The following is a 12,919-nucleotide window of genomic DNA, read 5'->3' on the forward strand; positions in this document are numbered from 1 at the left end:
ATAGAAAAACAGTAGTTATCTCCGAATGATGGTTAATGAGGAATTTTTCTAAATTTATTTTTCGATTACAGTTCACATACAATATTATATAGTTTCATATGTACTACATTGTGTTTAGACAATTACATGTCTTACGAACTGATCACTCCAATGAGGCAACTACCTATCTGACAACATACATAATACAGTATTATTAACTATATTCCCTATGCTGTACTTTACCCCCTGTGACTGTTTTTATAACTGGCAATTGGTATTTCTTAATGCCTTTCACCTTTTCACCCACCCACGCAAGCCCCTCCCATCTGACAACCATCAATTTTTTCTCTATGTCAATGAGCTTGTTTCTGGTTTGTTCGCTCATTTATTTTGTTTTTTAGATTCCACATATAATTGAAATCATATGCTATGTGTCTTTCTCTGACTCATTTCACTTAGCATAATACCCTCTGGGTCCATCCATGTTGTCATAAATGGTAAAATTTCAGTCTTTTTTATGGCTGAGTAATTTTTCATTATATATATGTACCACATCTTTATCCATTTGTCTATTGATGAACACTTATGTTTCTTCCATATCTTGGCTATTGTAAGTAATACTGCAATGAACATAGGGTTGCATATATCTTTTTTAATTAGTGTTTTAGATAAATACCCAAAAGTGGAAGTGCTGGGTCATAAGGTAGCTCTATTTTTAATTTTTTGAGGACCCTCCATACTGTTTTTCATAATGGTTGCACCAATTTGCAATCCCACCAGTAGGGCATGAGGGTTCATTTTTCTTCTCATCCTTGCCAACACTTGTTTGATTTTTTGATGATAGCCATTCTGACAGGTGTGAAGTGATATCACATCATGGTTTTAACTTGCGTTTCCTTGATGATTAGTTATGTTTCACGTCTTTTCATATGTCTGTTGGCCATCTCTATGTCCTCTTTGAAGAGATGTGTATTCAGGTCCTCTACCCACTTTTTTAATAAGATTGTTTGTTTTTTTTTGCTGTTAAGTTGTGTGAATTCCTTGTAGATGTTGGATATTAACCTCTTACCAGATGTATTATTTACACATATCTTCTCTCATTCTGTGGGTTGTCTTTTCATTTTGTTGATGATTTCCCTTGTGCAAAAACTTTTCAGTTTGATGTAGTCCCATTTGTTTATATTTTCTTTTGTTTCCCTTGTCTGAGGAGATATATCCAAAAAAATATTACTAAGATCGATGTCATAGAGTTTACTTCCAGTGTTTTCTTCTAGGACTTTTATGGTTTCAGGTCTTTCATTTAAGTCTTTAATCTACTTTGAACTTATTTCTGTATATAAGAAAGTGCTCTAGCTTCCCTATTTTGCATGTATCTGTCCAATTTTCCAAACACTATTTATTGAAGAAACTATCTTTACCCCACTGTATATCTTCCTTCCTTTGTTATAGATTAAATGACCACATACATGTGGGTTTATTTCTGGGCTCTCTATTCTGTTCCATTGATCTACGTGTTAGTTTTTAGGTCAGTACCATCCTGTTTTGATTACTATAGCTTCATAGTATAGTTTAATATCAGGTACAACTTGGTGTTTGCACATTTGTCATACTGGCTTGTTTTATTGCCTCTTCTCTGTTTCTTGTCAGACTGATCCAGTTATGAAAGACAGGAAAGATGAGGGTCCTCTTCTTTAAACCAATATTTTGTTAATGTGTTCACTCTTTTTCTTTTTTAGGGGCCTTGGGCAAAGCACCTAGTAAAGTGACTGATGCCCTTCCAGAGCCTGATCCTCCAGGAGCCATGGCTGCCTCAGAAGATGAGGAAGAGGAAGAGGAGGAGGAGGCCTTGGAGGCCATGCAGTCCCGGCTGGCCACGCTCCGCAGCTAGGGGCTGCCCAGCTCGGCCCTCACGTCCTTCTCATGGCCTGGCCACCAGGTGTGCACACATTGCTCTGAAGTGGCCGCTATTTTATGTATCTCTTGCACTACGCCTCTGATGAGGCTTTGCATTCTGGAGGAGGTTCTCTGCTAATATCTCCTCACACGCTGCAGAGGTTTGGAGATCTCAGCAGGATTGTTCTTGAATGGTGTAGTAAGTGCATCACTTTCAGGAGTATAAACAGAAGTATCTTTTTTGGAGGGAGGGCAAAGAATTTGGTCTTCTCGCAAAACACTTCTAAGAATAGAGTTCATTGCCTAAATGTTGAGGACTCTGTACATTTTTTTTTTGTCTGTAAAACACTATATAAATGAATTTTAATAAATTTCTGCTTTAACACTTGGTCTCCTTTTAGATTGTCATGTGTAATGAATTTCAAGGTGTTTGTTGTCCTAAAGTGTTTCCTATGTGGCCTTGGAAAGACAGGAGGTGCTATTGCCAGACATATGGGACTTGGAAGCTTAGCAGAAGGGGCGTCTGCTCTGGAGATGCTGCTCCCCAACTTTCACAGTCATGGTGTGGGAGCCACTGTCTGCTTTTGGTCATCTGTTAACCGAAAGGATGCTTGGGAATTGTGACAGTTTGTCCTGTTTGGATGGCTGTATTATGGGGTGGGTGGGTGGGTGTGTGTGTGTGTGTGTGTGTGTGTGTGTCTTTCCTTCCCTCCCTTCCCATTGCAGGATGCACCCAGAGCAGATAGCTGTAAGGATTCTTTCTTGATTGCCTGCCCGTGCTTTGAGCTGCCTATTTTGGATGCATGGGATCTGGGCCTACCCATCAGAGCTTTCTCAAAGTCAGGATCTGACCAGTGAGAGGCATGGCGTGGTCATGCATGATAAACAACTCTCACACATTTGAAACATTCCTAAGTTACATTTATAAATAATTCATTAGTAGCAATTTGTATTTATGTGTGTTTGACAGTTCACAAAGCTTTTTGACATATGTGATCTCATTCAATGTACATAGATAAAGAAAACAGCTCAACTTGCAGAGCTGAGGTTCAACCCACATCCCTTTGGTCCAAGTCCTGTGTATACTAAACCAGGCAGAAAAAAACTCAACTACTCTCCCACAGGTTATTTTTTTGTAGGTTGTATAGAGAAATCCTGATGTCTCAGATGTTGCTGCAGTGAGGTCCTTCTGGTCTCGTTATGCAAAATGGAAATCTTGAATCCAGGGACCATCCTATTACTTCCTATTACTCTTGATTTTCCTTCAGCATATACTTTGTTTTTTTTAAGTAAACTTTTTTTTTTTTTCTTTTAGAGCAGTTTTAGGTTCGTACGTAGCACAATTACTGGGAAAAACAGAGTTCCCATAGACCTCCTGCCCCAACACATGCACAGTGTCCCCCACTCGTATATATCAACATCCCACCCCACAGAAGTACATTTGTTACTGGAATCATACAGTATGTATTTTCAGATTGGCTTCTTTCACTTACTGATATGCTTGCAAGTTTCCTTCATGTGTTTTAATGGTTTGATGACTCATTTCTTTTTAGTGCTAAATAATAGTCCATTGTGTGCACGTACCACACTATCCATTCACCTCTTGAAGGACATCTTGGTTGCTTCCAAGTTTTGGCAATTATGAATAAAGCTGTGAATGCCCATGTGCAGGTTTTTGTATGGACATTCATTTCAACTCATTTGGGTAAATGCCAAGGAGCACAACTGCTGGATTATATGATAAGAGTATGTTTAGTTTTGTAAGAAACTACCACAGTCTTCCAAAGTGGCAGTACCATTTTGCATTCCCACCAGCAGTGTAAGAGTTCCTGTTCTTCCACATCCTCACCAGCATTTGCTGTTAATATTTTGGATTTTGACCATTCTAATAGGTGTGTAGTGGTATCTCGTTTTAATTTGCAATTCCCTAATGATATATGATGTTGAACATCTTTTCATGTGCTTTTTTGTGATCTGTATATCTTCTCTGGTGAGGTGTCTGTTTAGGTCTTTTGCCCATTTTTTTCAATTGGGTTGTTTCCCTATTGTTGAGTTTTAAGAGTTCTTTATCAGATATGTCTTTTGCCAATATTTTCTCCCAGTCTGTGGCTTATCTTTTCAGTCTCTTCACATTATCTTTCACAGAGCAGAAGTTTATAATTTTAATGAAGTCCAGTTTACCAGTTATTTCTTTCATAATCGTGCCTTTGGTATTGGATCTTAAAAGTCATCACCATGCCCAAGGTCACATAGATTTCCCACCTATGTTATCTTCTAGGAGTTTTATAGTTTTGTAATTTACATTTAGGTCTGTGATCTATTCTGATTTAATTCTAATGAAGCATATAAGGTCTGTGTCTAGATTTTTATTTTTGCATGTGGAAATCCTATGGTTCCAGCACCATTTCTGAAAAAGACTGTCCTTGTTGCATTATATTATCCTTGCTCCTTTGTCAAAGATTAGTTTATTCTATTTATGCAGGCCTATTTAAGGGTTCTTTATTCTGTTCCATTGATATATTTGCTTATTCTTTTGCCAATACCATATGGTTGTTTTTTTGTTTTGTTTTTTTGTTTTTTTTTGTAATTTGCACACTGTCTTGATTAATGTAGCTTTATAGTAAGTCTTGAAGTCAGATAGAATAAGTCCTCCAGCTTTGTTTTTCTCCTTCAATATTGTGTTGGCTATTCTGGGTCTTTGAACTTCTCTATATAAACATTAGAATTTGTCAATATCCACAAAAGAATTTCCTGGGACTTTGATTGGGATTGCATTGAATCTATAAATCAACTTGAGAAGAACTGACATGTTGACAGGATATGGTTTTATGGTTGCATTTATCTGGCTGGTTGATTCACAGAATGATAATGGAATTAAGGGATGCTCATAATCGCTGAGCATTTTTGTTCTTATGTGGATAATCGAAATTAATCCAGGTGGATGGATGGACAGTTAGAATAAATAATGACAGCCACTGTTCCAGACATTCGAATAAAATGATACAAATGTAAGTCTTCTTTTAATTATTTAAAGAGGTTCTGTTTTTTCCATTCCTGCTTTCAGGCTAAGGAAAGAGCATTGTTGACTGATTATCATGTTTATATTCCATTTCCCCTCAATACTTCGTTGGACATCATTGGGAACAATGGTGAGTCAGATAATCTCAGTGCTGGAAGGGTCCATAGTCTGGCAAGGGAAATAATTGTGTAAACACCTGCAATAAAAGTTTTCCTCTATACTCAGACTTAGGTCCAAAATTAATATAAGACCCGGTATTATATTACTATATTTTATATTAAAGACGCAGTCTTTTATTACAGTAAAATAAGACTGGGTCTTATACTAATTTTTGCTCCAAAAGACGCATTAGAGCTGATGTTTGGCTAGGTATTATTTTCGGGGAAACATGGTAGTAGCACCAGCTCCCACTCTTCCTGCTTTAACCACAGACTGTATCTACCTGGTGCCCTAAGGGAAAAAAAATTTTTTTAAATTGTACTCAGAATAGCATTCCACACCACCAACTCATTTGTTTTGTTTTTAAACACAGCTTACTTTTTAAAAATCAGTGTCCAGCTTGTAATCACCCAGCAATTTAGGTAGGTTGTAACCTCTCTTTCCCTGTGCTCATTCTCCCCATATCGGCTATCAAAGATGTGTTCTTGAGCACTTACCAGTTGTACATCTCACATGGCCGTAGGCCCCCTGTCTTGCTTATTTCCATGTATCTCAGAACTGGAGAGAAGGGGTTATGACTCCTATTTGTTCCCAAATAGTACTAGTCATGCCTGCCTCTGCAACTCTCCCTGACACCCAACCCCGTAACTGGCTATGGGAATAACTAAAAAATCATAAAGCTTTTAAAGCTTTGAAGAACTGGGGCCATTTTTCTTGTCCGATCCTAGTTACAGATGCTCTTCAAATGTTAATATGTATTACCAATAACAAAGACTATTAAGTGACATAAACTTGGGAAATGTTTGCAGGTTTCTTTACAACTTTTCAGAGCCTTTCATACACTTTTTTCAAATTTGTTTGACGAAGACGGTTTTTTTCCTCATGAGATGCCAGAATTAACATTCCCCAGCTACTGAGCCATTTCAGAAATGGAAGTCTGAACCACAGTAGGGAAATACCTTTTTAAGTAAGAAAGTTCTCTTCTACACAATTTGTTTTAAAAATGTATTCATAGAGTGACGTCAGCAAAGTGGTAAAGTAGACAGCTCCAAACAACTATCCTTCCAAAGAAACATTGAAAAGGAACCCAAAATTGTCAGAACTCTGGAAAATAAAAAGCTTACAACAACCAAGTCAATGCTGTATTAAGAAAAAAGAAACTTAGAAAGCTTGTGGCATTTTTACTTGCTCTTTCCCTGTTTCTGAGCTTGACGGCAGCAGTCTTGTAAAACAGCAACCCACGTTATCACTTTGGAACCTCGCTTCCTAGTTCCTAGTTCCAGGGGAACACAGCAGACCTTATTCACAAGTTCACTAACCTGTCCAGGAGCCATCCTGAATAACTTAACACAAGATGCTCATCTTTGGTTTGCCTATCTTGGAACTTGCTCAGGGTAGAAAAGCATCAGGCATTACTTGAAAACATGTTAAGGAAATTAAAAATGTGCAACCACCTGGGGAATAGACTGCTTAAAGCCTGGGAGGAAAAGCCAGGGAGAAGGTTGTTTTTGTTTTTGGAGATTTTGGGGCATTCAAAACTATCTGTATACTGGGGAATTTAGAAAGCCACATGCATGCCCAGGACAGGAAATATGCTCAGAAAAGCCCTGAGACATCTCTACACATGGTGGCATGGCTGGTCTATAGGCTTTGTGCAAACAGGAAGTGAAGACTGAGGTAGAATCATAAATGGTCTGGCTAAGTGTTAAAAGAGTGCCCCAACACAGAGTCAATCCATAAAAATGGGGGCAGGTGGTATTGTTTTTTAAGGTCCTGGTATTCCAGGAAGTCTCTAAAAACCCTGGCCGAACACAGGCTTTTAACAGTTAAGAACAGCAAACTCTGGGGAAGGCGGAGAATCTGAGTTCCAGAATTCTGGAATATTCAAATACCCAGTTGTCAACAAGAAAAATCAAAAAGCATACAAAGAAACTAGAAAGTATGGTTCATTCAAAGGAAAAAAAATACAGAATGCCTGAGGAAGCCCAGACATGCACTTCCTAAGCAAAACCTTTAAACCAACTGTCTTAAATAGGTTCAAGAGGTAAAGAAAAACAGGAAAACAATGTATGGACAATATGAGAACATCAATAAAGAGAATTTTTAAAAAGAACCATGGAAATTCTGGAGCTGAAAGGTACAATAACTGAAATAAAAAAAATACACGATAGGAGCTCAACAGCTCCTATCCGTGAATTTGAAGGTAGAATAATTGAAACGATCCAGTCTGAGGAGCAGAAAGAAAAATGAAAAGTGAACATAGACTAAGGAACTCATGGGAGGCTGTCAAGCTCATCAACATATGCATTATGGTAGTTGCGGGAGACTAGAGAGAGAAAGGAGCAGAAAGAGTATTTGAAGCAACAATGGCTGAAAACCTCCCATACCTGAAAGATATAAATCTACACATCAGAGAAACGCAACATAATTCCAAGCAGGATAAAAACCAAAGGGATCCACATTGAGACAAGTATAGTCAAATTGTTGAACGTTAGAGACAGAGAATCTTGAAAGCAGCAGAAGAGAAGCAACCTGTAATGTACAGGGAAACCTTAATAAGATTAATAGCTAATTTCTCATCAGAAACCATGGAAGCTAGAGGCAGTGTGATGACACATTTAAGGTGCTGGAAGAAAAACTGTTGATGAATTCTATATCCAGCAAACCTACCCTTAAAGAATGAAGGAGAAATTAAGATATTCCCTGATAAAAACTAAGGGGGTTCATTACTAGTAGACCTACCTTACCTAAAAAAAGGAAAAAAAAGTTAAAGGGAGTCCTTCAGCCTGAAATGAAAGGACACTAGACAGTAACTTAAAGCCATATGAGAAAAATAAGGAACACCAGTAAAGGTAACTACATTGGTAAAAAATAAAAGCCAGTATCGTACTTTTGGTTTGTAACTCCTTTTTTCCAATATTGAGTTAAATGCAAATACATACAAAAATAATTATAAATCTATTTTAATGGGTGCACAATGTATAAAAATGGAGGCTCTGACAATAGCAATGTAAATGAGAGAGATGTTTAGGAGTCGAGTTTTTGTATACTGTTGAAATGAAATTGGTATTATGAAAACTAGATTGTTATAAGTTTAAGATGTGAATTATTACTAAGGTAACAACTAAGAATTTAACTAAAACAAAAGGAAAAGAAGCAAAATGGTACAGTAAAAATTTTAAATATGAAAAAAAGGCAGTAATGAAGGAATTGAACAAAAACATATATAGATAACAAATAGCTAAGCAAGAGAACCAAGTCCTCTGTATAATTAAGTGTAAATGGATGAAACTCTCCAATTAAAAGGCAGAGATTGGGAGAACGGATTAAAAAAATAGCTACATGTTGACTCAATTTAGATACAAAGACACAAAAGATTGAAAGTAACAAAATGGAAAAAGATATTCCATGGGAATAGTAATCAAAAGAGAGCCAGGATATCTATATCATTGTCAGACAAAATAGATTTGAAATTAAAAAATATTACAACATACAAAGAAGGAGATTAAATATTAATCAAAGGGTCAATCCATCAAGAGGATATAACAATATATGCACCTAACAACAGAGCCCCACAATATATACATCAAAGATTGCCAGAATTGAAGAAATAGACAGTTCTATGATAATGAAACTTTCAATAATTAGCAGAATAACTAAGCATACAATTAGAGAGGACTTGAACAATACTATACACTAATTAGACCTAACACACATTTACAGAATACTACACCCAACACCAGCAGAATACATATTGTTCTCCGCAGTAAACTATATGCAAGACCACAAATCAAGTTTCAGGAAATTTTAAAGGATTGAAATCATACTGAATATCTTCAAAAAGAAATGAAACTAAAAATCAGTAACAGAGGGGAACTGGAAAATTAACAAATGTGTGGAAATTTAAAAATACAATCTTAAACAAAGGGTCAAGGAAAAAAATCAGAATGGAAATTAGAAAATATTTTGAGATGAATGAAAATGAAAAGACAACATGCCAAAACATAGGAATGCAGAAAAAAAAGTGCTCATGGTGAGATTTATAGCTGTAAATGCCTATATTAAAACAGAAAAAGACATCAGATTAATAATCTAACTGTACACCTTAAAGAACTAAAGAAAGAAGAGCAAGTTATATCCAAAGCTAGGAAAAGCAAGAAAATAAAAAAGATTAGAGTGAAATAAATGAAATTGGAAACAGAAAAATAGAGAAAATAAAAAAGATGGTTTTATGAAAAGGTTAATAAAACTGGTCTTTAGCTAGATTGACTAAAAGGGGGAGAAGAGCAAGAAGGACAGCGAGATGACTCCAATTACTAAAATCAGAGGGGACATTACTACCAACTTTAAACAAATTTCAAGGATTTTAAGAGAATAATATGAACAACATATTATGTCATATTATGTCATAATATGCCAACAACTTGGATAACATAGGTGAAATGGGAAAATCCCCAAAAACACACAAGCTACCAAAACTGAAGAGCTGATAATCTGAATATACCTGTATCAAGAAAGAAGAAAATTAGTAATAAAATAAACTCCCAACAAAGAAAACCCCAGGACCAGATGACTTCACTGGTGAGTTCTACTAAAAGTAGAATTAGCACCAATATTTCTCAACTCCCCCCCACCCTCCAAAGAAATAAATAGGAGGGAACACCACCCATCTCATTTTATAAGGCCAGCAATACCTCAATACCAATGCCAGACAAAAAAACTACAAGAAAAGGAGGCTACAAATATCCCTTATGTGGATAGCTACAAAAATCCTCAACAAAATACCAGAAAACTAAATCCAATGGCATATTAAAAGCATTATATTATACACCAGGATCCAGTGAAATTTATCCCAGGAATGCAAAGGTGATTGAACATATGAAAATCAATCAAAGTAACACACCATACTAATAGAACAAGGAGAAAATTGCAAGGTCATCTCAATTGATGTAGAAAAGGCATTTGATAAAATCCAACACCATTTCAGGATAGAAAACACTCAATAAACTAAGAATAGAAAGGAACGTCCTCAACATGATACAGGACATTCATAAAAAACACACTGCTTACAATAGTGAAAAACTGAAAGCTTTTCTGTTTACGATCATAAACAAGACAAGGATGCCTGCTTTCACTATTTTTATTCAAGATGGAACTGAAAATTGTAGCCAGAGCAATTATGTAAGGTAAAGAAATGAAAGGCACCCAGATTGAAAAGGAAGATGTAAAATTATCCCGCTCACAGATGACATGATCTTCTTATATGTAGAAAATTCTAAAAGATCACACACATACAGAGAGAGAGAGAGAGAGAGAGAGAAACAACTCTTGAAATTGATAAACAATTCAGCAATGTTGAAGGATACAAAATTATGCAAAAACTAGTTGAAAAAAAGTCAATTGCATTTCTATAGCAATGAACAATCCTCCCTGCCCCCCAAATTAAGAAAACAATTCTACTTTCAATAGCATCAAGCAATAAAATACTTCAGAATAAATTTAACCAAGGAGGCACAAGTCTTGAATACTGAAAACTATAAAATACTTTTGAAAGAAATTAAAGAAGACACTGGTAGGTAATCATTTTGCACTATACAAATCGATCAGATTCAACATGCTGTACATCTTAAACATATTCAATGTTATATTTTAATTATATCTTAGTAAAGCTGGGGGAAAGCAGACACCGATAAATGGAAAGATATCTTATGTTCATAGATTGCAAGACTTAATATTGGTAAGATGACAATCCTACTCATAGCAATATATATAGTTTCAGTGTAATCTATATCAAAATCCAGATTTTTTTTTCCCTCCAGAAAGAAACACCCATCCCAAAGTTCATAGGAAATTTAAAGGAACCCTGAATATCCAAAACAATCTTGAAAAAGAATAAAGTTAGAGGGCTTGGTTCTTGATTTCAAAAGTTACTAAAAATTACAGGAATCAAAACAATGCAGTACTGTCGTAAGGATAGATATATAGAATAGTGGAATAGATGGAGACACCAGAAGTAAACCCTAACATCTATGGTCAATTTTTTTCTGACTAGGGTGCCAAGACCATTCAATGGGGAAAATAAAAATCTCTTCAGCAAATGGTGCTGGACAACTGGATATCCATATTCAAAAGAATGAAGTTTGACTCTTACATTACACCATATATAAAAATTAATTTAGAATGGATCAAACCTACATTTAGGAGTTAAACTATAAACCTCTTAGAAGAAAACATAACAGCAAATCTTATGACCTTGGATTTGGCAATGGTTTCTTAAATATAACAACAAAAGCACAGTCAAAAAAGAAAAATTGAAAAACTAGACCATTAAAATTAAGAATTAAAAACTTTTTTTGCATCAAAGGACACTGTGAAGAGGATGAAAAAAATAACCCATAGAATGGAGGGACATATTTGTTAATGGTTTAATATCCAGAGTATATAAATAACTCATAACTCAAAAAGATAAATAACACAGAAAAAAAAATGGGCAAAGAACTTGAATAAACATTCTTCCAAAGAAGATATTCAAATGGCCACTATGCACATGAAAAGATGCTCAACATCATTAGGAAAATGCAAATCAAGCCATGAGAACAATTTACACGTACGAGGATAGTTATATTTTTAAAAATGGAAAATAACACATGTCAGCAATGACATGGAGAAATTGCAACCACCATGCATTGCTGGTAGAAATGTAAAATGGTACTGCAACTGTGGAAAACACTGTGATGCCTCAAAACATTAAATATAGAATTACCATGTGATCGAAAAATTCCACTCCCAAGGTATATTCTGAAAGGGATTGAGAACAGGGATTCAAACAGATATTTGTACATTGGTGTTCATAGCAGCATTATTCACAAGAGTCAAAAGGTGGAAACACCCTATCATCAGATGGATTAATGAAATATGGTATATATATACTCATATAATGGAATATTATTCAACCACAAAAGAATAAAGTTCTGATCTGTATTACAATACGGATAAACCTTAAAAGCATTATGCTAAATGAAGTAAGCCAAACACAAAAGGGTGAATATTGTATGACTACACTCATATGAAATATGTAGAATTCACAAATTCATAGACAGAAATAGATAAGAGGCTACAAAGGGGCTGAGGGTAAGGGAGAAAAAGAAGTTATTGTTTAATGAGTACAGAGTTTCTGTTTGGGGTGATGAAAAATTATGGAAATAGAGGTGATGGCTACACAGACTTGTGAATGCCATTTAATCATACACATTTTATGGTACACATATGTTACCACAATAAAAATAGTAAATGTCTATGTTGACTTCTACTAAATGAATTTTGCATATATGAAATGATCACACAGAATTTTGCCTTTGTTAATGTGAGTTAATATGTAAATATTCCAATTTTAAACTGTCTCTGTATTCCTTAATCATGTTTTGGTCATATCATTTTTTATACCCTGCTGAATTTGAACTTGCCAATATTTTATATAGGATTTTTGCAAGTATGTTTATAAATAATATTGGCCTGTAATTTTTTCTTGTCCTGTCTTTGTCTGATTTTGATATCAACTCTAGTAGCCATACAAAATCCATTCAGTAGTTTTTTCTCTGTTTTCTAACTTCTTGGCTATGCATAAAATAAGGATTGTCTGTTTTCTAAGTTTGGTATAACTCATTTGTAAAATTGTCTATGGGCGGTGCTCTTTTGAGACATGGATAGTGCAGATTTTTTTAACAATTCATACAATAATAATATCCAGTTCTGGTCAAGATGGCAGAGTAGGTAAACACTGTGCTTACCTTCTGTCACGACCACATCAAAATTACAACTAAACTACAAAACAACCATCATTGAGCATCGCCTGAAGTCTAGCTGAACTGA

At 35.4% G+C, this 12,919-nt stretch overlaps 1 protein-coding gene across 4 annotated transcripts in view; it reads left to right on the plus strand.

Moving 5' to 3' along the window:
• The window catches only part of LOC117033193 (charged multivesicular body protein 3), a 70,536-nt gene extending 68,279 nt beyond the window's left edge, over nt 1-2,257 (plus strand). For 2 of the 4 annotated variants that reach the window (XM_033125213.1, XM_033125212.1), the window contains exon 6: nt 1,716-1,882. In XM_033125213.1, coding sequence (XP_032981104.1) covers nt 1,716-1,867 — 152 coding nt within the window. In that variant the 3' untranslated portion in view covers nt 1,868-1,882. Of the gene's footprint in view, nt 1-1,715 lie in introns of all 4 variants that reach the window. The other 2 variants (XM_033125214.1, XM_033125210.1) reach the window with 2 other exon arrangements.
• The last annotated feature ends 10,662 nt before the right edge of the window (nt 2,258-12,919 follow it).

This window comes from Rhinolophus ferrumequinum, chromosome 13, assembly GCF_004115265.2.
Source record: "Rhinolophus ferrumequinum isolate MPI-CBG mRhiFer1 chromosome 13, mRhiFer1_v1.p, whole genome shotgun sequence".
Lineage (NCBI taxonomy): Eukaryota > Metazoa > Chordata > Mammalia > Chiroptera > Rhinolophidae > Rhinolophus > Rhinolophus ferrumequinum.